Source organism: Orycteropus afer, unplaced genomic scaffold (assembly GCF_000298275.1).
Source record: "Orycteropus afer afer isolate SDZICR_OR568_19922 unplaced genomic scaffold, OryAfe1.0 scaffold00021, whole genome shotgun sequence".
Lineage (NCBI taxonomy): Eukaryota > Metazoa > Chordata > Mammalia > Tubulidentata > Orycteropodidae > Orycteropus > Orycteropus afer.
Genome location: NW_006921608.1, coordinates 10,148,779 through 10,172,849, shown reverse-complemented (window position 1 = coordinate 10,172,849; position 24,071 = coordinate 10,148,779). Strand labels below are relative to the sequence as shown.

The 24,071-nt window shown below is 38.7% G+C and overlaps 1 protein-coding gene across 1 annotated transcript in view; it reads right to left on the bottom strand.

The window, feature by feature from the left end:
• The window catches only part of UBR5 (ubiquitin protein ligase E3 component n-recognin 5), a 186,528-nt gene that overhangs the window by 76,410 nt on the left and 86,047 nt on the right, over positions 1 to 24,071 (bottom strand). Inside the window, exons 10-14 of the mRNA XM_042783640.1 lie at positions 6,411 to 6,527; positions 6,219 to 6,329; positions 4,772 to 4,926; positions 3,602 to 3,719; positions 152 to 336 (exon numbers count right to left, since the gene is read on the bottom strand). Coding sequence (XP_042639574.1) covers positions 152 to 336; positions 3,602 to 3,719; positions 4,772 to 4,926; positions 6,219 to 6,329; positions 6,411 to 6,527 — 686 coding nt within the window. The remainder of the gene's footprint in view (positions 1 to 151; positions 337 to 3,601; positions 3,720 to 4,771; positions 4,927 to 6,218; positions 6,330 to 6,410; positions 6,528 to 24,071) is intronic.

Sequence of the window (24,071 nt, the reverse complement as noted above, 5' to 3'; positions counted from 1 at the left end):
AAATTCCTGGGTACTTTACAAAACCCCAGAACACTAGCAGTTTTCCATGATACTATGTACCTCTAAGCCTCCCTTGATTATCCCCATTCATACACAGGGCCAACGAGGGACTGGTACATAGAAGGAAGATGAGTTAGGGTACGGTACTTACTTAGCTTCAGTAGTTTTGCTAGCTTTTTCCATGCTTTTTAAGCTCTCTGGAGATCTAAGTTGAAATCTACAGCTATCATTCATATTCCAAACTGACTCCATTAAGACACCAACTTTAGGAATCCCAGCACTAATCGAAAATGCAACCGCTCCAGCATGATAAAGGGGATTATTTCTTAAGCATACCTAGCAAACAAAAGAAAACCAACATCAAGATGACATGACTTTAAAAACAAATTAGTAATTTCAAACGTATGAAAATACAATACATAAACGTATTTCTTTCTAGTTCTTCCAAATACAATCTTAAACAATCAAGGTGGCTGATAAAGAAAGCATCAACTTAAAGGTCTGCGTCAAAAAAATTTATTCCTAAAATTAAGGAATAATATGTTAGCACTTTTGCTAAATATTTAACATAAACTTTAAAAAGTCATGCAATGCAGCAACTACCCTGACTCTTCTTCTAGAAAGGAAGAAAGCAGAAAGGGTTATCGTTAAAATGAAATGTGAACAAAGCAATCACATTTTTTTGTCTGTTTCCTGTAATTTGAAAATATTTTCTTCCTTAACTCATGATGTTATACAGGTTCCCCTGTAACATCATCTTCCTGTTATTTGTTTCCCCAGAAGACTATTGCTTTCTACCAGCCAGAAGCTCCAGTGGATAATACAAATTTTCCTTTAAAAGAGAGTATATGTAGACACTAGCAGCTCTGATAGCATAGTGCCTAAGGCACTTGAATGCTATCCAGAAGGCTGGTGGTTCAAACCCACCAGCCACTCCTCGGAAGGAAGGTTGGGCAAACTACTCCCATAGTGATACCGCCTCAGAAACCCAAGGAGGGGTTGCTATGAGTCGGATCCGACTCAACAGCACATATCATCAACAACAACATACACTAGTGATTTAAGTTTAACAAAATTCAGAGTTGATAACCTATAAACTCTGTCAGAGACCACCCTTGGGGTCAGATTCTGAAAACCAATGACCTGCAAAGGTGGCATTATCAAGGACAGCAGCAATGGCTTCTTTAACATGCGAATATTTCTGGCAATCTCTTTTGATTTCTCCAAGCCCAAACTTACTGACATTCTGTTCAGTCATCCAGTAACTAATAACCTGTGGCATGTATGAAGAGCATGTTTTTTGTGGTTTAAAATTAAATATAAAAGACACCAGAAGAAGGTGGGACAGTTGAGAAGTACAAGAGCTGGAATTAAAATCACTGGCTTAAAGTTGCAATTCTACCAAAAACAGGTGTGTGTCACTAAAAGGAGTTCTGTAGCACAGCACAGAATGAATAGTTTCTAAGAGCAGGCTTCTTGGAAGAGGTATGTCCTGCTACGCTATGACTTAAAGGAAAGTTTCATCCAGAAATTTTCAGAAAAGATGGTGAAATCATAAAGTCTTAAAGAGGATTATAAGGAAGAAGGTTTTCATTAAAATAGAAATACAGCATAATATGGTACAGGTCATTTATTAATATCTTATTATAATAATGAATACACTTTAAAAAAGGTATGTATCTGTATTGAGGGTACAGCATATAACAGACACACAGTGAGTATTTATTTGCTAAATACATTACTCTGAATGATTAAGATCTGTGAATGCAGGTGTAGGTGACCACCCTAAATGATCAACAGTTCTTTCTGGTGTTCACACGTACATACTACTTCAGGTTGTAATCATTGTTGTTGTTGGTGGTGGTGTATGCTGTCAAGTCAACTCACAGTTGATTCTTTAGGACAGAAAAGAACTGTCCCATAGGGTTTCCTAGTCTGTAATCTTTAAGGGAGAAGATCACCAAGTCTTTTCCCCCATGTAGTCACTGATGGGTTTATTTGACTGTCTTAAACCTCTAGCCTTCTACAGCTTTAAAACAAAATCTTTCTACACCAAGGAATTATAATATATTGTTGTTATACAGCAATTTAATGCCAACCTACTTTGTTTGAAGCTTTTCTTAAATTTTTTTTTCAGCCTTCCTTGCCTACAGTAAAGTCATCCCACCAGCTAATAAAGCAGCTGACAGGATATCCTGCTAGTATGTGACTCAAGTATGTCAATTAAGTGACAAGTAACTTTTAGAATACTAGAAATTAGTACTTTAACTAAATAGGAAAAAGGGAGCACCTAGAAGAGAGAGAATTATAGAGAGCCATGTCCACAGCAACTGATACAAATAATGAAGGCTGAACAATAATGTTCAGAACAGTGGGTAATTGCTGAAAACCATCTAGTTAGGAGGTCAGAAAAGTAGTGAGAACAACACGAGTAGGACCAAAAAAACCAGAACCAAAACAAAAAGAATAGGTACATTAAAAGTGGGTTTGGGAGAAAAGTAATATTTCAAGTAGTGACAGACTACATTTTAAGACAGAGGGAATAAGGTTGATGAGAAAACTGAACCAAAAGAAAGTGCTAGATGAGAAAATTAGTAATATATAATGAAACCACCATCTGTCGATGTTTTAGGTATTATAAACGCCTTATCCATTCATTATAGCACTTGCTATAATGAACATAAGCATCAAGTTGTATTTTGAATACAAACTTCCCTAAGAGACCATTGAATCAGAAGTATACTGACAGTTTTCAAACTTTTTGGACCTCAAGACCCTATTTCAGTATTAAATGTGATTGAGGACCCACAAATCTTTTGTTTATATGGGTTATATCTATCAATATTTAAGATATTAGTAACTGAAACCAAGAAAATTTTTAAATGTCTACTTATAAATTTAAAATAACAATAATAAACCCACAGTAACATGTAACAATTTTAACAAAAAAAAAAATATGTATGTATTTTTTAATTACATAAGAAAAGGGGACGTTGTTAATTTCAATGGCTGCTTAACAGAACACAGCTGGGTTCTCATGTCTTTGTCTACGTTCAATCTGCTGTGATGGTAACTGACTGACGTGAGAGAGAGATCTGGTCCCACACAGATACGTAATTGGAAAAGGAAAGACTCTGCCGACTCCCTGGGAGGGTCTCAAGAAGCCAGCGGGAGTCCTTGGACCACACTATAAGAATCAACACGGTATTAGAAAATCACATTCCATAAAAACTCTGTAAGATCCTAAAACCACCTCTGAGCCAAAAAAACAGCACCACCAGTGCTGCTTATTAAAAATAATGATCCCTGGGCCCTATCACAAACACTCAGGCAGAGGAGCTCCAGACTCATGTTTTAAAAGCACCAAGTGATTCTTACAGTCAGGTAAATCTGGGAATGCTACCCTATAGGCAGGTACTGACATTGAGCTAGAATCTACACAGTGTTAATTACTGAATGAAGAAAGAATGATGTGCCACTTAGATGTGACTGGGAACGTGTTCCTCAAATGATGCTCATCTATAAAACTGCTTATAGGGGAAGAAACAGATTTGGAAGAGAAACAACATCCCTTAGGATAGGCTTAATTCTCATCACTTACCTGGGTACCAACGGTGATATTTGGCATTGAGGAGATACCAGCACTAGATTTGGGCTTTTTATTTTTTGCTCTAGCTTTCTCTAACATTTTCTTCCTTTGACTAAAAGGGACTACACCCCTGAAAAAAAAATATATAAATTAGTCAAATAAGCAGCCAAAAAGCCCTTTAAATAAACTGAAATTACACATATTATCATTTAAGCATTTCTGGTACAATTTTTTATTCAGAATCACACTAGCCTTTGCAGTTTATTCTTTACTGTACCTTGCTCATAGGTTTAATAAATAACAGAGTGCATTTTTATTGTTGTTGTTATGTGCCGTCAAGTCGGACCCGACTCATAGCGACCCCCCCTTGGGTTTCTGAGGCAGTATCACTACGGAAGTAGATTGCCCCATCTTCCTTCCGAGGAGTGGCTGGTGGGTTTGAACCGCCAGCCTTCTGGGTAGCAGTCAAGTGTCTTAGCCACTATGCTACCAGAGCATTTTTATTAAACTTATAGAATTAATTATAGGAAATACAAGTATTGACAGTTTTACTTCCACATATTATATTCCATTATCAGATTCCCTCATCTATTATTTCTGCCATGAAAATTTACTGATTACTCCTTAAAAATTACAATAGAGAATAAATGTAAGAGAATAAATTTAAAGTTATCTTCTAACAGTAATTATAATGAACTAAGTCATAGTCATATAACAAAATACTTTCATAATCTTTAAAATATCTTAAGTAATACTGACTTTAAAAAAAAGCAGGAAAAAATGCCCTATTGCCTATACCTACAATTATGTAAAAGTAAAGTACGTGTTCATGTACAGAAAAAATAAATTGGAAAGACGTCCAAATGTTAATAGTAGCTGTCTTTGGGTTGTGGGACTATAGGTAATTTTTATTTCTACTTTACACTTTTCTAAAATTTCTTAATTATACTAATATAATTAGTTAATACAAAATGTATCATATATATATAATGGATACTTAGAATTACTTTTATGAACTTTTAGTTAATTTTTTGATTTTTTGTATTTTACGCCAAAGAAATTTCCTCTCTCTAAAGCATTTTCTTTTGATTGATCCTCTCCTGTTGGTATTCCACTACAGAAAGCATCTATCTAAGCACAAAAGCATCGACTAATAAGAATTTCCTCCCCCTCCATACTCACCACCAATATAAATTGTTCTCTAATTGAGCACAGGTGTAAAGGGCACAGCAGTGTAAAGAAACAATCCGTTCTCCTTGCAGTTCTGAGTAAGTCTGTGCAGTGTGCTCTAGTTTAGAAGCCACAGAACTTAAAGTTTCATCCACCCAGGTGGCAACCTAAAAATAAAATATTAGAAATTTAAATAGAAACAAGTAATCTTCACAAAAGGACTATGGTCAAAACTAGGGCAAGGTAAACATTTATTATCTAGACTGAAATGCTAACATGTTTGCAGTTATAGGCTAGAAAAATTAGTAATTCACAAAAGATTCTTAATAAGACTAAACACTAAAATACTTTCTTCACACATACAAATCAAAAATATCAGCTATTGAAATGAATGCCTAAAACCTAAGCCTAATCTATCTCCAAGGCACTAATTGAGAGTAACACACGTGCCAACAATTTCCGAAAGAATCTAATGTCTCTAAAACAAACTGATAATTTGAGGTATAATTTACTTTCTCAATCTCTACTTTATAGCTTCTCACTACCTCCTCCACTCTCAGCACTTAGCTTGAATAATTTTTCCTTCCCTTAAGTAGAAAATGTTTCAAAAAGTTGAATTATAGTACAGAATTAAGTTTGCTGATTAAAACAACAAAAACAAACAAACAAAAATGCAACTAACAGATGAATGTTGTTGTTGTTGTTATGTGCCGTGGAGTCGGCCCCGACTCATAACGACCCCTTCCTTGGGTTTCCGAGGCAGTATCACTACGGAAGTAGGATTGCCCAACCTTCCTTCTGAGGAGTGGCTGGTGGGTTTGAACCGCCGGCCTTCTGGTTAGCAGTCAAGTGCTTTAGCCACTATGCTACCAGAGCTCCTAACAGATGAATGGAAAACCAAAATGTAATTAATACATAAAACGGGATATGATTCAGCCATAAAGAGAAATAAAGTCCTAATATATGACGGCACATAACAACAATATGCTACAACATGGATGAACCTCGAAAACATTATGCTCAGGGAAATCCGTCACAAAAATATACATAGTGTATGATCTCACTTACATGAAGTAAGTAAATACATAAAAACCAAAGATCACTAGTGGTTACCAAGGGTAAGCGGCCCGAGGAAAGAGAAGTTTTTGTTTAGGGAACACTGAGTTTATGTTAATGGTGGTAAAATAATTTGAGAAAGAGTAGCAAGAACGGCTGCACAACTGGAAGACAGTGAGTGTCGCTGTGCCACGCAGGGAGCAAGTGCAGCTCTATGTTCTGTTGTGCACATTCTTACCAAAATTTTTTCTTTCAAATGATACACTGAATTATTCTACTGAAGCCTGAGAAATTTTGTTTCTTGGATCTAGTAAGAAAGATACAAATAAAAAGGAGGAAACAGGACAAGGAAGAAAAAAGAAAAGCAGCATGAAATGTTCATGAATGCAAAGTGTTTCCATACCTTGTTATTTTCTGTAGCTACCGTTGCTCTGATGCTATTTGCAGACAGAAGGACTATCTTTTCGTTAATTAACCCCAAGAATGTTGCTCGTGGATGATGTAATGAAGGATTCTTTGAAAGCATAAGAAAAATGATTACTATCTGTGTGCTGATATATAGAGCTATTCAATGCGATTTAATATCATAAAATACCTGTGCATTTCTGTAAGGCTCAGATTCACTCCACTTCCACTGATAAAGTTCTCCTTTACTGCTGACAGCCAAAAGCTCAGAATACAGAGCCCCAATACAGATGAATTTTGTTCCATCCTATAAAATAATGCAATGGTATAAATAGAAAATTTACAAACTTATAATTTTGGACACAGTCACTTTAATCACTGCATCAAATCTCTATGAATTATGTGAACAAATAAAACCACGGCTATCCAAAGTCAGTACTGCTATCCTAATGTGGCCCTCCACAACAGGGCTTTGGCTCCCTCTCTCAACTCACTCTCCTCCAATCAGACTGGCCTTTTTTCTGTTCCTGGACCATGTCCTCCTTAATCCCACACCAGGACTGCTGTCTGCTGTCCCATCTCTCTGTGTTACCCTGTCCCGAGTGATGTACTCCCTCCTCATTAACATCTGTGCTTGAAAAGATCTGCTCTGACATTACTATCTATAAAGCCTCCACTCTTCATACGCTAGCTTCTTTGCTTTCCTTTTCCATTCATAACACTTGTCATGAACTGACATATTACGTTGCTGTTATTGGGTGCCACTGAGTCGGTTCTGACTCACAGCGACCCTATGTACAACAGAATGAAACACTGTCCGGTCCTGCAGCAGCCTCACAATCCTTGTGATAACTGAGCCCATCACTGCCGCCACTGTGTCAATCCATTTCGTTGAAGGCCTTCCTCTTTTTTGCTGACTCTCTACCAAGCATGGTATCTTTCTCCGGGGAATGGTCCCTTCTGACAACATGATCTTGTTTATAGTCTATCTCCCTTAATTATAAGTTTTGTCCTGTTCATTGCAATCCTAGCATTTAGTGTCTAACACATAGTAGGAGCTCAATAAATGTGCTGAATGAATGAAGCAAATAAACAAAAAAAAACTAGAGTAAGGAGTTGAAGAGGAGCAAGTCAGATGCCAAAACAGATGACCCCCTTCCTGCAGACACTTCCAAGCTGTTGAAACAAATGCCTAGGTTTTGTTTCTAACGTTAAAAGTTCATATAGTTTTAAGGCGATGCACAGGCAATACATCGGAATCCAATTAAATTATAGAAAAGTTGGACGATAAATATTAAAAAAAAAATAAAGTTATCATTGACAATGTTTTTTAATATGAGACCAATATGATCAGAGACATGAAAATAACCCAGAAACCTCAAAGCAAAACTTGCCAATTACAGAGTTTAGGTTGTATTTTTTGCTACTGGTTTATATGATGATGTTGTTACGTGCCGCCGAGTCGGACCCAACTCATAGGGACCCCTCCTTGGGTTTCCGAGGCAGTATCACTATGGAAGTAGATTGCCCCATCTTCCTTCCGAGGACTGGCTGGTGGATTTGAACCGCCAGCCTTATGGTTAGCAGTCAAGTGCCTTAGCCACTATGCTACCAGAGCTCCCAGTTTATATGATACTGGTCTATATAACATGCTTTCTCAAATTCTGGCTCCAGGGATGCTAAACTAACAGTGTCTTTCTGGTTTCCTGCCAAATTCCAATCATGTTTGGTCAGATAGGTTATAATCCTCAACTAATGCTTGTGAAATCTGCCAAGATTTATATTATTATGACACAATAGGTTATGCCTCAGAGCTGTACAGAAAGCATACTAATTTTGATCTTCTCTTTAACTCATAGGAGCTCTGGTAGCATAGTGCCTAAGGCACTTGGCTGCTAACCAGAAGGCTGTGGTTTACACCCACCAGCCACTCTTTGGAATGAAGGTTGGGCATTCTACTTCCACAATGATACTGCCTCAGAAACCCAAGGAGGGGTCGCTATGAGTCGGGTCCGACTCCATGGCACATAACAACAACTTTAACCCATACCCAGTCAGCCCTATTTTCAAGTCATTTCTCTTGGAGGGGAAGTGGGGGAGAGGGAAAGAGAGGAATAGACAAATTTGAAATTCTTCAAATTAGCCATTTCTCTCTCTCCCTCATTCCAAGTATCTGAAAATCATAGATACTTTCTTCCAGGGAGCTGCATCACATCTTACCACTTATCCTTCAAACCCCTTTCTTGATCTCCCAGTTAAAAATTAAAGATGACATAATCAGACCAAGTGAGCCCCAAACCTAGGTCCAATTCTTAGGAAGCATATGCCTTCAGACAGGATATGTAATTTCTCTGAACCCATTTCTTCACCCCTACGATGAATGTAATAATATATATCCTTTGGGGAAGGGGAGTTAAATGAGGAAACATATAAAGTATATGGCACAGAGCCAGATGTAAGTGCTCAAAACAGCACTGTGATTACTGTGCCCCTAACTCATCACTACTCATCAAGAAAATGAAAGCTCTCTGACCCAACCTAACCCAACCCAACCCACTGCCATCAAGTCAATTCCAACTCACAGCAATGCTACAGGACAGAGTAGAACTGCCCCACAGGCTTTCCAAGGCTGTAAATCTTTAGGGAAGCATACTGCCTCATCTTTCTCCTACAGAGTTGGTGGTGGGTTTGAAACCACCTCCGACATTTTGGTTAGCAGCCAAATGCTTTAACCACTGCACCATCAGAGCTCCTCTCTGGCCCAAGCTTCCAGAGTATTTTTACTTCTAGATTTACTAATAAAAGCACCACTCTCACCTCTCCCTTCCCCCTATCTGAGGGGAAGTGCCCTTCTCTCCTATTTAAAGGTAGGCTACACACAATGGATGCTATTCTTTCTCGTCCCCTAACAACCATCCAAATCTCTCTTTCAATCCTACTGACAGTAAAGTGAATTATTTCCTGGCACATGATTCATTTTCACTAATGGCTATCACGCTTCCATCTGCCAAATCAATGCCCATGTATTTAACCAATCTATCTTCTCTTCAAACATCTGAACATTTAAATTCACCTTAAGTGTTCAATTAACATTTAAATGTTTAACATTTATATATTTAATCCTGCTTATGGCCTGATCTGGGAGCTCTGGTAGCCTAGTATCTAAGGCATTTGACTGCTAACCAGAAGTTTGACTGTTCAAACCCATCAGCCACTCCTTGGAAGGAAGGTTGGCCAATCTACTTCCGTAGAGATACTGCCTCAGAAATCCAAGGAGGGGCCGCTATGAGTTGCAACCGACTCAACGGCAGCGAGTGTGGTTTGGTTTTGGTATGGCTGATCTGGAACCACTCCTCTCCCTTGGTTCATGGATCACTACTTCGTACTCTTCCTTCTCCCATTTCAATGACTACTCTCTCTGTCTCCCTCATACCACCAAGCACTCCCTGCCCCAGATTCTGTCTTGGTCCTTTTTTCAAATTGTGTTCCATCTTCAGCCTAAGCTACTGCATCCTCTGGGGCACTGTTCCTCTAAATGTGTAATTCTCTTATCTCTAGACCTACTGCAAAAGCTTACTATCTGAATGTCTCAAAAGTGAATTCGCCATCTCCTCCCAAAGCTGTGCCTCCTCTGCAGTCCCCATACCTCCATGAATGACACCACCACCACCCACCCTGTAACAGGAGACAGAGACAAGGCAACCTGGGAGCTCTCCCTAACTCTCCCTTTTTTCTCCTCACTACAGTGAGCTATAAACTACAACTGCACTTGTCCCAAATGCTTCTGTCCTCGCTACCATTGCTTCAATTGAGATGCTCAGAGTGCCTTATTTTAACAATTCTACCAGCCTCATAACTGACTTCTATGATGCTGACAGTGTTTGCCATCTTAAACAACAAAACAAAGTCCCACTAATTTCATAGTGTCACTTCCCTAAGGACTTTGCTGGCTTCACGGTGACTGCAGAAAATCTTACCTTCTTGGCAAGTGGCCTAGGTCCCTCCACAGCTTTACTCCATCCTGCCTCTACTCCTCCCCCCCTACATAGCAGCGATTCTGAACTACTCATTGTTCCTCAAAGATACCGTACCTTTCAGGATTTCAGCTTCATGCTTCAAATGTTGGGAATGCCTCTGCAGCTTGGTCAAGGTCAAGTTAACCTTGAAAATGCTGCTTAAATGTCACCTCCTCTGCAAGACCTTTGCTGAATCTCTCAGGTGGCACTAGTCATTCCCTAAAACACTTTATTTGTACCTCATTCTAACACTGATCACTGACCACACTGTGAACACATGTTGTACCTGAGTTTTCTCTAGCCCACCGAGTTCCTCATGAGAGCATCTATGTCACAGTAGTCTTGACATTCCTGTATCCAGCTTAGCACATGTCATATGGTAGCAGAACAATGACTGGTGAGCGATGAATCTTAACTCCCAACTTTTTCAAGCAAGTGCCTTGCTAGAGCACTACTATTCCAAATAAACCATTCTGATAGCAAGCAAGGGTGTAGGTCCTCAGAATCAACTTTTCAATATGCTACAGGGATGGACCACTGCTCTGTAGGATGGTAAGTCCTACATGAGGCAACTGAGCCCCAGTGAGGGAGTCAGAACCAACAAGCAAGCAGGCCCTAAAAATCCATTATGGACTAACGTAAACGGATGGCACAGCCAGCAGCCACAGAAAGATGATGGAAACATCACCATCAGTGCTTTGCAATCAGACCTGCAGGCTGCTGGCCTATATCTGGCCTAAATGGAATGATAATACCCGAGTCAAACTCTCCGAGACAAGAGACATCATTCTAAACTTCAGAATACATGGAAAACTTTTTAGAACAGAATTGCTTCCCTCAGTAGTTTCTATCCCATCTCTTGGTGGTCCCCAAGTCCTGCCCTTTCTTCTCCTTATTCTAAGTGTTTTTTATTGGCAGTGTGTATGGGGGGGGGGGGCAGAAATAGGGATGTATCTCAGCTGAAAAGGATAGTTAATCTAGGTTTCTGGCTATGGGAGTAAGAACCTTGAGGGGAAAAGTAAATTTTATTACTTGTAAATAATAATCCCTGTAGAGGGGTAAGAATGGGCAATTACAACTCAACACCAGGTTTGCTATAACCAACTATATCTCGTTGAACTATTAGAAATGGTAGATTTGAAATTTCATTTAAAGAAAATCAAGAAAAGAGATCAGCTTAAGCATATTCAAACATTTTCTCTAAATACATCATGAACAAACAGGATTATACTCTACCTGACTTCTGGTATTTAGAGTAACATTTTAATAAAAATCACCATAACTTCTTTTGGTATAAGTAAGTCTGAGGGACAACGGCACCCTTCACAAATTATGTTTAGTTTTGGAAATTACATTTCTTCCAAAAAATTTATCAATAGCAATCAGAGACCAGTTTGGATCCTGGCTATATTATATATTAGATGCTTCATTTTCTTCATTCATGAAAGAGCCACCGATTTTCCTGTCCTGCCTTTTCACAGCATTTTTAAGAATCAACTGGCAATAAGTAAATGTGCTTTATAATGGCATAACAGTAGACAAAATTCATTTTTCTCAGAATCTTCAATAACCTTAACTACATAAAACAAGGCTGGTTATAGATCTTCTGATAGACATCCTTAAAATACTCTTAATAGGCAGTCAAGACTGATCTGTGTTTCATGTTAACTGCCATGTTTATTTAGAAGATTTTTAAAGGTGCTTCGTTTCATTGAAATGTAAACATTCCAGTAGACATCTCATTTACACTACTGGCCTATCTACATAGAGTTTACTTACAAGGTAAAGTTTAACAAAATGCCTAACTCAACTACAAAGAGTAGTAAGTTAGTTAAACCAAAGCAAAAATACTGCATACATGTTTGAATGTGTACATTTAAGGCACTGAGAACTCACTGTATTTAATAAGCCATCACCATGTAACAATCCATTCTGCCATTCTGCTCCTGTCCTTGGTATACCTGCTATTCACCAACTCCACACGGCAAACAGATTGCTTCATTTCAAAGACTCCTGTCCTCGGCATACCTGCTATTCACCAACTCCACATGGCAAATGGATTGCTTCGTTTCAAAAACTGGTAGGATGTACCAAAACCTGACTGAATATTTGCAGCTTTATTTTTTCTTATTCACAATGGTAATAGTCTTGGTTTAAAGGATGACTTCTTGCACTTTCTGCTAACCTAAAGGTTTCATGCACATTAACTAAATATTTACGTCTTGTTGCTAGGTGCTGTGGAGTCATTTCTGCCTCACAGCGACCCCATGTGCAACAGAACAAAGCACTGCCCCATCCTGTGTCATCCCACGATCGCGGCCAATGCTGGAGCCCACAGTTGCAGCTCTATGCCAATCCATCTTACTGAGGGTCTCCCTTCTTTCGCTGACCCTCTACTTCACCTAGCATGACATCCTTCTCCAGAGACAGTCCCTTCTGACAACATGACAAAAGTACAAGAGACAGTCTGGCCGTTCTCACTGCCAAGGAACATTATTACAACTATACTTTCTCCAAGACATTCTTCTGGCAGTTCATGATACATTCAATATTCTTTGCCAATACCACAATTCAAATGCATCAATTCTTCTAAGGTCTTCTTATTCACTGTCCAGCTCTCAGATGCATATACAGGGATTGAAAATACCATGGCTTGGGTCAGGCACACTTTAGTTTTCAAAGTGACATCTTTGCTCTTAAATATTTTAAAGAGGTCTTTTGCAGCAGATTTGCTGAACACAATACGTCATTTGATTTCCTGACTGCTGCTTCCACAGGCATTGATTGATCCAAGTAAAATGAAATCCTTGACGGCTTCAATCTTTTCTCCATTTATCATGTTGCTTATTGGTCTAGTTGTGAGGATTTTTGTTTTCTTTATGTTGAGGTGTAATCCATACTGAAGGCTGCAGTCTTTAATCTTCATCAATCAGTGTTTCATTCTGTTCACTTTCAACAAGCAAGGCTGTGTCATCTCCATACTGCATGTTATTAATGAGTGTTCCTCTAATCCCAATGGCACATTCCTCTTCATATAGTCCAGCTTCTTGGATTATTTGCTCAGCATACAGACTGAATTAGTATGGTGAAAGGATCCAACCCTGACATACTTTTCCTGATTTTAAACCATGCAGTATCCCCTTGTTCTGTTCAAACGACTGCCTCTTGGTCTACGCATAGGTTTTTTGTAAGTACAATTAAGAGTTACAGAATTCCCATTCTTCACAATGTGATCCATAATTGTCATGACCCACACAGTTAAATGGTGTGGCACAGTAAATAAAATTAAAAAAAAAAAAATCTTTCTGGCATTCTTTGCTTTCAGTCAAGACCCATCTGTCATCAGCAATGATACCTCTTGCTCCATGGCCTCTTCTGAATCTGGCTTGAAATTATGGCAGTCCCTGACAACATACTACTGCAACTGTTTTTGAATTATCTTCAGCAAAATTTTACTTGGGTGTGGTATTAATGATATTGTTTGATAATTTCTACTTTCTGTTGGATCATGTCTCTTTGAAATGGGCACAAATATGGATCTCTTCTAGTTGGTTGGCCAGGTAGCTGTCTTCCAAATTTCTTGGCATAAGCAAGTGAGAGTCTCCAGTGTTGCATCCATTTCTTGAAACATCTCAATGGCTATTCCATGATTCCTGGAGCCTTTTCCTTCAGTGCAACTTGGACTTCTTCCTTCATTATCATCAGTTCTTGATCATATGCTACTCCTGGAATGGGTAATGTCAACCAGTTATTTTTTGTACAGTGATTCTGTGTATTCCTTCTATCTTCTTTTGATACTTCCTGCTTCATTCAATATTTTGCCCACAGAATCTTTCAATATCACAACATGAGGCTTGAATTTTTCCTTCCCTTTTTTCAGCTTGAAAAATGACAAGCGTGTTTTTCCCTTTTGGTTTTCTAACTCCAGGCCCTTGTACATTTTATCATAATACTTTACTTTGTCCTCTTGAGCTGCCCCCTGAAATCTTCTACTCAACTCTTTTACTTCATCATTTCTTCCACTTGCTTTAACTATGCTTCATTCAAGAGCAGTTTCAGAGTCTCTTCTGACATCCATTTTAGTCTTTTCTTCCTTTCTTGTCTTCCCAATGACCTTTTGAATTCTTCATATATGATATTCATAGTATCATCCCATAGCTCGTCTGGTCTTTGGTCACTGGTGCTCAATGCAACAAATCTATTCTTCAAATGATCTCTAAATTCAGGTGGGACATAATCAAGGTCGTATTTTGACTCCTGTGGACTTGTTTTAATTTTCTTCAACTTGAACTTGCATAGGAACAACTGATGATCTGTTCCACAGTCAGTTTCTGGCATTTTTCTGACTGATAATATTGAGCTTCACCATCACCTCTTTCCACAGATATAGTCAATTTGATTCCTGTGTATTCCATCAAGCAAGGTCCACGTAGTATAGTTGCCATTTATGCTGTTGGAAAAAGGTATCTGAAATGAATAAGTCATTAGTCTTGCAAAATTTTATCATGTGATCTCTGGTTTTATTTCTGTTACCAAGGCTGTATTTGCCCACTCCTCATGCTACTTCTTGGACTCCAACTTTTGCATTCCAATCACCAGTAATTATCAGTGCACCTTATGATTACATGTTTGGTCAATTTGAGAGTGCAGAACTTTAAAAATCTTCTGCTTCTTCACCTTTGGCTTTAGTGGTTGATGCATTAATTTGATAGTAGTAGTAGTAACTGATTTTCCTTGTAGGCAATATGGGCATTATCCTATCACTGACAGCATTACACTTCAAGACAGATCATGAAATGTTCTTTTTGACAATGAATGCACTGCCATTTCTCTTTGTTACTCCCAGCGTAGTAGACCACATGATCGTCCCATTCAAAATGGCCAATACTAGTCCATGTCAGCTCACTAATGCTTAGGATATTGATCTTTATGCATTCTGTTTCATTTTCCTAGATTCCCACCTCGTACATTCCACATTTTAATTATTAATGGATGTTTGCAGCTATTTCTTCTCATTCTGAATTGTACCACATCAGCAAACGAAGGTTCTGAAAACTTTACTCCATCCACATCATTAAGGTCGATTCTACTTTGAGGGAGAGCTCTAGTGGCATAATGCCTCAGGCATTAGACTGCTAACCAGAAGGCTGAAGGTTCAAACTCACCAGCCACTCCTTGGAAGGATGACTAGGCAATCTACTTCCACAGAGATACTGCTTCGGAAACCCAAGGAGGAATCGCTATGAGTCGGAATCAAATCAATGGCAGTGAGTTTATTATTTTGGTTTCTATTTTGAAGAGGCAGTTCTTCCCCAGCCCTATTTTGAGTGCCTTCCAATATGAGGGGCAAATCCTCCAGTACTCTATGAGACAATGTTTCCCTGCTATTCATAAGATTTTCAGTGCTCAATTTTTTTCAGAAGTGGATCTGGCCATGTCTTTCTTCCTAGTCTGTTTTAGTGAGGATAACAGTTTATCCTGGTCTGAAAGCTTTAAGTATAATGGCTCCACAAAACACAAAGTATTCTATATCTATACTCACAAATTACTGAATTTCCATTGCTCCAAGTTCTAATAAAACCTGAGCATATGTTCTACCAGCACATTTTATACAAAAGCTATACATACATACATACACATAAACTTTTGGAGAGCCCATCTTTTGCTTATTCACTTATTTATTCAGTGGCTACAACATAGCTTGGTAAACAGCAGGAACACAAATACATGGGGACTGAATTAACAAATGAACATCTGTTAATAAATATTACAAATGCACTGAAAACATTAATTTGGAATGACTGGAGTATCTATCACAATTGCTCACTCACATCATCCAGTTTCACCTAGCAAAAATTTCACCAAAGCTACTCGAACATTTTTGTATGAAGAAGGGAAATGTAAAACACTGTCAATTTTCCAGCAGTACTGTAACTGTATACATAGCTAATCAACCTCTCTGTTTAGCTCATAAGATTTTTACAGCACATGCAACAGTATTGAATCCTATACTGGAAGGCATGGCTTAACCGTTCCAGGTCTTACAGAGTGGTGAATCACGTAAACATTTTAAAGTTAAAGGCAATCTAAATGGTGTAGCATCTGGAACATTGCAGGACAGCAAAATATCACAATCAAGCTTTACACCATTACTTCTGTCAGATCAATCCTCTGATGTTCAGAATGCCTGGAAGAGTACTACCTAACATTCCCATTACATGCTCACCACTACATGGTGCTGCTTAGATCTTACAGAATCAGAGTATTTTCCATTGAAAGATTCCAATGTTTCATCTTCACTGGCAGTATATTTACTAATATACTAAATGAAGAGGCAAAAAGTTATAAAAAGGATACACTCATTTAAAAAACAAAAACTCCAAGATCTGGGAGTGAAACAAACAAGTGGTAATAATATCTATGCGCCAACCACAAGAGATAAGGGTGATTAGGAAAGGCTTGGTGTAGCATACAGTGAAGCCATGGAGAAGGGCATTAATAAATGTAATAGTTACAAACCAGGACAAGTGCTATTAGTGGAAATTAAAAAAAGAAAGAAGAAGAAGAAAGGGTAGAAAGTAAAAGGTAGTGAGAAATGAATGGAGAGAGTATTGCACAGACAATTAAATCAACAGTCAGAGAAGCTTCTCTGACCAGGCACCACTGAGGCTGAGACTCAAATGATGAGAAAGACCCTATCAGCCTTGGGAACCCAAAGCAAATGCACTGTTGTCGATTCGGAGCCAACTCATACCAACCCCTCCTTGGGTTTCTGAGGTGGTATCACTATGGAAGTAGATAGCCCAATCGTCCTTCCAAGGAGTAGCTGGTGGGTTTGAACCACCAACCTTCTGGTTAGCAGTCAAATGCCTTAGACACTACGCTATCAGAGGAATGAATCCTCCTCACATGCTCTAAGCAGGAAAGAGCTGGGCAAATTCAAAGCACTGATAAAGGCTTGATGACTGAGGGGAGGGAGGCAAGAAACAGCATTGTGAGGGCAGGATCCAATTCATGTGGAGCTTTGCTGGCTTCAGTTAGAAGTATGAATGTTGATTTCCTCTAAGATGGTGGAATAGGCAGACAAGGTACACAGACCCTCTTCACCAAAGAAAAGAGAAACCAATTGACAGAAACACAGAAGATAATCCTTGAGCCCTGAGCTTTGAAAGGAAGTATACAAAAGTGGATTAGGCACCAAGCAGTGGAAAAACGTGAACAGAAAGAGTGAGTATGGAGATGGATGGAGCAGTGGACTGTCAGCTACTCTGATGGGACCAACAGCCTGAATATTTCCAGCTGGTGCTGGGACCTGAGAATTGACCTAAAGATCAATCCTGGTCACCAAGGGCTGCAGGGATGACTGAGCTGGTAGCCTATGACAAGGAAGGGAAACAGCAAGGAGAGAGACAATCTAAGCTGTGGACTTTCAGAGGTCCGGAGGGCACAGCCATTTTGATTGTTTACAAGTAGTGGCCATTTTGGATATTTAAAGTGACCAAGGGCACAACCATTTTGAATGTTTACAAGTGGTGGCCATTTTGGATACATTTTGGATAAAGTGACAAGTGCCCAGCCATTTTGAGTATTTACAAGCGGCAGTCAGTTTAGATTTTAAAGTGACAGCATTCTCATTTGGATTCCAGGGGCCTAAGAATAGGTTTTGTTTGCCAAGGATGGCAGGGACATATGGGAGGCTGACAACAATAAAGGAGGCAGGTGGTGAGGGTGTAAGTGCTGCCGACTAGCAAATAGAGGAGCACAGCACAGCAACCCCCTTACGTAGATAACAAAGTAAATGAAAACCATGGGCAAGTTACTCCAACATACAATCATCAATTAAATATAAACACAAAAATGTCACAATGCCTTTGAGACAACAGAACATCAGAGTCCACACAAGCAAGATAAACCAGAAGAAATAAAAGACCAGGACACAGACCCAAAACACATCCCTAAGGAAGACGCAGCATTGGAACTCCCTGATAAGGAATTCAAAAGAATTATATTTAGGTACCATCAATGAACTGAGAGACAGAGCAAAGAAAACATTGACAAAATTGGTAACCCTAAAACAATTTCAAAAGACAATACAAGAACAAAATGACAAAATAAGTGAAAAATCAGAAACGATACAAAATCTACAGACAGAAATCCAGAAGATTAATACTAAATTTTCAGTAACAGACAGCACATTGAACAGGCAAAGGAGAACTGAATCCATGGAAGACAGAATTAATGAGATTGAAGGCAAATACCTCAATTATTTCTTTGGAAAGGGCTCAATCAGAAAAAAAGATCAAAACAAAATGAAGAAAGCCTAAGGTTCATGTGGGATACCATCAAAAGGAGATGGGGCAATCTACTTCCGTAGTGATACTGCCTCGGAAGCCCAAGGATGGGTTGCCATGAGTCGGGTCTGACTTGATGGCACATAACAACAACAATCGGAATTCCAGAACAGGAAGACACAAATAAAACCACAGAAAAAAACTGTCGAAGATCTGTTAGAAGAGAATTTTCCTGGTATGATGAATGACGAGAATATATCCGTTCAATAAATCCAAAAAACCCCAAACAGGATAGACCTCAAAATAAAATCACTGAGACATATCATCATCAAACTCACCAAAACCAAAGACAAAGAAAGAATCCTGAAAGCAGCACATGAAAAATCGAAAACTTACCTACAAGGGGGAACCAATAAGACTAAGCTTGGATTTCTCAACAGAAACCATGCAGGAAAGAAGATAACGGGATGGTGTTTATAAAACACTGAAAGAGAAAATTTTCAACCAAGAATTTTGTACCTAGCAAAACTGTCCCCCAAATATGATGGTGAAATTAGGACATTTCCAGATAAGCTGAAATTAAGGGAATTTATTAAAATCAGACCAGCCTTACAAGAGATGCTAAAGGGCGTCCTTTGGACAGAAAACTAACAGCAGCAAACAACTGACCATTAACACACGATTACATAATCCAGAAACCAAGCCATTTATAGAAGTATCCAAAGTAAAAAAGCCTATAAGATTGTAAACAGGGAACCAGAGACATCAATTGACAAATGAGGACAACTACAAACCAAAAAAAGAGAAAAAATTGTGTAGTTGCAGAACTTCTAAATGGTAGGGAAATCAAGAACTACAAGATAGAATGGACTATTCTAAAGTTGAGAAGAGAATTATAAATTACAGGGTAACCTCAAAGAAAAATGATAAACATTCACATCAAAATAAAAAATAAGAGTACCAGTACAAATAATTAGCAAATAGTAAAAGAATAGCAATGAAGGAAGTGATAACACGATTCATAAACAAAATGAGCCCAGCACAGAAAATTATATGGAACAATGAAAAAACACCACATAACAAAATGATAGCAACAAATTCATACTTGTCCATAATTACATATCTGACAAGGGACTTAACTCTGAAATTTATAGAAAACTCCAACACCTCAACAAAAGATTAACAATCCAATTAAAAAATGGGCAGAAACATGAATAGACATTTCACCAAAGAGGCTATTCAGGCGGCCAACAAATACATGAAGAAATAAATGCTCATGATCATTAACCATCAGTAAGATACAAATCAAAACAACAATAAGATACCATCTCACTCCACCACTAATGGCAAAATTCAACAAGACAGAAAATAACAAATGCTGGCAAGGATGTGAACAGATTGGGACTCTCACACACTGCTGGTGAGACTGTCCAATGATACAACCACTGTGGAAAACAGTATGGTGATTACTTAAAAAGCTGGAATTGGAGATACCATTTGACCCAGCAATCCCATTACTAGGTATATATCCTAAGGAAGTGAAAGCCAGGACAAGAAAAGATATATGCATGCCCATGTTCATCGCAGCACTATTTATAATAGCAAAATGATGGAAACAAGCTACATGCCCATCACCTGAAGAATAGATAACCAAACGATGGTACATATACACAATGGAATATTATGCAACCCTAAACAGAATTTGCAAAAACACTGCATAAAGTGGATAAACTTGGAGGACATTATGCTGAGTGAAATAAATCAATCACAGAAGAACAAATATAGTATTAGTTCATTATTATAAAAAGTCAAGGAAAGGTTTACATATGGAAGAAAACTTTGTTGGTTACCAAGGATGGGAGGGAACACTGCAAAAAAAAAAAAAGCAGCAGCACTGACCCATGTCACTTTAGTTTTATGTATTTCCCTGTACATGAACCATATTTCAGTAAGATGCATTTAAAAAAAAAAAAGTATAAGTATGAATGTTATTCCTAGCAGAGCAATGAGAAGCCATTGAAGGGTTTTACTAGAAAGAAGTAAACGTAGAGTAACTTTTATTGATAATTAATTAATAAATTAATTAAGTTAATGTTAATATTATAAACAAAGAACTTACCTCATCCAAATCTTCCAGAACAGGGCTCAGGTACTATACCCTGTGATAAAAGTTTTCTTAAATTTTTAGAGCTAGGAAATTCTCTCTCCTGAAAAATGCTGTTTCCTTATATAAGAGAATGAGAATTATGTAACTCACTGTGATAGTTGGAGCTGTGTGTCAGCTTGGCTGGACTACAATTCTGTGTGGTTTAAACAATTGTGGTGTGGGTTGTTGCCATGATGGGATCTGATGTATATGTTTTGAGCAGCCAATCCATTGAAAGAGTTTCCCTAGGGGTGCGGCCTGCTTCTAGTGAATTTATGGACATCCTGGGAAAAGGGACACTCTTCTGTGGATCGGGATTCTGTTGTGCTGCCTACAACAGTCCGTGTGTGAACAATCCAGCATTCGGCCTGGAGATCTTGGATTTGTCATTCGTTGGCGTCAACAGCCAGTGTACTGCCTGCCTACCTTGAGCTCATCAGCCCCTGCAGCTGTGCTGTGTGAGTCGGGAAAAGCCTCCAGCTTGACATTTGATCTGAGAACTTGGGACCTGCCAGCTTCTATGTGAGCCATTTTTCTAAGATAAATTTCTTTTTCTGTCTCTCTCTATATAAGCTTTACTAGCTTTGCTTCTCTAGAGAACCCAGTCTAACATACTCACTCTATTTCATTTTTCGTACCAGATACTCAGAAGCTCAGGGCTTCAATGGTAATTATACTTTTCTAGGCATCTGATATATTTATCTCTCTCTAAATGGGTTCCAGTTTTTTAGTTTTGCCTTAATAGTTGTACAGAAAGTATTTTACAACAGAAACTTGTAGCTAAAACTATATTTAGAGCAATATTTATAATAAAAGGGAGGAAAAGCCTAGAAACAAGCCAAATCTACTGGGTTCTCTCGCTCCTCCATGACCTGCAGAAACTGCCTGCTCCCTCTTCCTGAAATAGGGCCCTGCTTCCGCTTGCTCTTTGTAATTTACATGTATTAACTCATTGCACTCTCACCACAGTTGCCTAAGGTAGAAACCACCATTAGCCCCCACATGATAAATGAGGTGAAGGAGGCCTAGACAGGATGAAGAATTTGACCTCAGTTATAGAGCTTAGTAAGGGGCAGAGCCAAAACATGAACTCCACAGCCCAACTCCAGAGTGCACACTCCCAGGCATCACTCTGTGCGGGTTTCTGTAATTCCCAGAGCCTCTTGTGCTTAATTCTGTTATGGCACTAATTTGAACATATTAACCTCCTTTTTCCACCTTCCTACAAAATTCCCACCTTAGCATCTAGCAAAAGACCTACCATACAGCAAGTATTTAATCACTGTTACTGAAATAATACTGACTGAGTGACCCTCACCTCCGTCTTCATCAAGCTTTCAACATCCTCTCATCATTTTCAATTATGCTTTTATACTAACTTTGACATTTAACTCAAAGAATAATTCAGGGACTGTTTATAGTTTAAGGTTACCTCATTTATTTTCAATTCAAGATTATACTGTTAGGGCTTAAAGAAGAGAACATTCCATGATTAGTGAGCTTTAATAATGTAAAACAAAAAGGCTAAAATTTTGAATAACTAGCTGTCCCAGCAAGTGAGTGGTGGGAAAGTGGGTACTAATCCAGATAACTTACCAACAAAATTTCTCGTGTACCATAATATAAGGAAGAATGGAGAAATACTATGGATACTACTACTTATATACTGCCTTGGAAATCAGGCTTCATTGCTAGATCTATTAACTAGCTATGTCAACATGAGCAAAGGACATGATCAGTTTCCTCATCCAAATAAATGGATGGGCCAGAGAAAAACAAAACGATCTCTTCCCACTATAAAATTTCAAGTTTACTATTGTGTACAAAATTAAGACTATCTTGTAATAACCCAATGTGGTGAGGATGTAGCAATTAACTATTAAATCAAAATAATCCAACAGCAACCAAGATTGTTCAGAAACACAAATTCCAATAAAGATTATAAAGAGATTCACATTTTATGAGCATATATTAATTTCTCGGACTACTTCTTATCTGTCTCCTGTACTGCACTCCAAGCTTCACAAGACAGACTCGGTATCTGGTTTCAGTCATCACTAAAGCCCCAGGAGCCCCTGGGTGGTACAAACAGCACACTCAGCTGCTAGATCAGAGGTCAGGGTTCAAGACTACCTATAGGTGCCTCAGAAGAAGAGCCTTGCAGTCCACTTCCAAAAACTCAGTCACTGAAATCCCTATGGAGCACAGTTCTACTCTGACACATATGAGGATAGCATGAGTCAGAAAATGACTTAATGGTAATTGGATCTTTTGTTTGGTTTTATAGCACCAGTACCTAGCAAAAGCACCAGGCACTCAGTGGCAGTCAACATATGTCCATGATATGGTGATGAAACGATGGATGCGTGCTCTCTAGCTGCTTGGGTTCCAAGTGTTGGCCTGACAACGAAGTTCAAACTGTCATGAGCTGAGAATTCCTACTGGGCCTCTCATTAGACCCTCTGCTCTTAGCAGCTCCATCTCTTTATCTCTTTGCACCAGCAACAGACAGCTAGTGCTTCCTGACTCCCTATTTTCCTGCACTCTCAACTACCTCTCCTTCCCTAGTAACCCTTCCCCCAAAACTTCTACTCCTCAGTAATCACTTCCTTCAACCAATGTTGGTCTCACATATTGATTGTTACTGTATGTAGTTTTAGCCTATGCCCCTGTATGATAATTTTGCATGTTGTCCTAGTTCTCTATGTTCTCTGAGTGTAGCTTTAAGCTCTGCTGACAAATATCGAATGGTAATTACTGATAACCTGTGATAATGTTTAACAATTTAACTAGATTCTTTCCCAGAATTGAATTTTTGTCTTCATTTCAATAATGAGCTAATGATAAGTTTTTTCAAAGACTAGTTTAAATTAGGTGTTTAATAGGAAAAAAAATAAAGTATAAGAATGGGAACTCTGGTAGCATAGTGCCTAAGGCACTTGACTGCTAACCAGAAGGCTGGCAGTTCAAAGCCACCAGCTACTCCCTGGAAGGAAGGTTGGGCAATCTACTTCCGTAGTGTTATCACCTCGGAAACGCAAGGATGGGTTGCCATGAGTCAGGTCCAACTCAATGGCACATAACAACAACAACAACAGCAACAACAACAACAACAACACAGGTAGAATACACTTTGCTTTATGGGCTGCCATCCTGCTGTTCATTCAAGGTCTAAACAAACTAAGAAAGTAACAGACTTAAGTCTGTACAGTGTCAAGACTTCATGGCACACTTAAGCAACTGTCTCTGTGAGCAAGTTGTAACAAATGCCATGCCTATCAGTAAAGGCCAACAAAGAGTGGCTAGATCTAACAGAGTGCACGCTGCCCAGGAACAAAGCTGGCTAAACGTGTACTCTTCAAAACCACTTTCATCAATCAAAAATAATACATACTAAA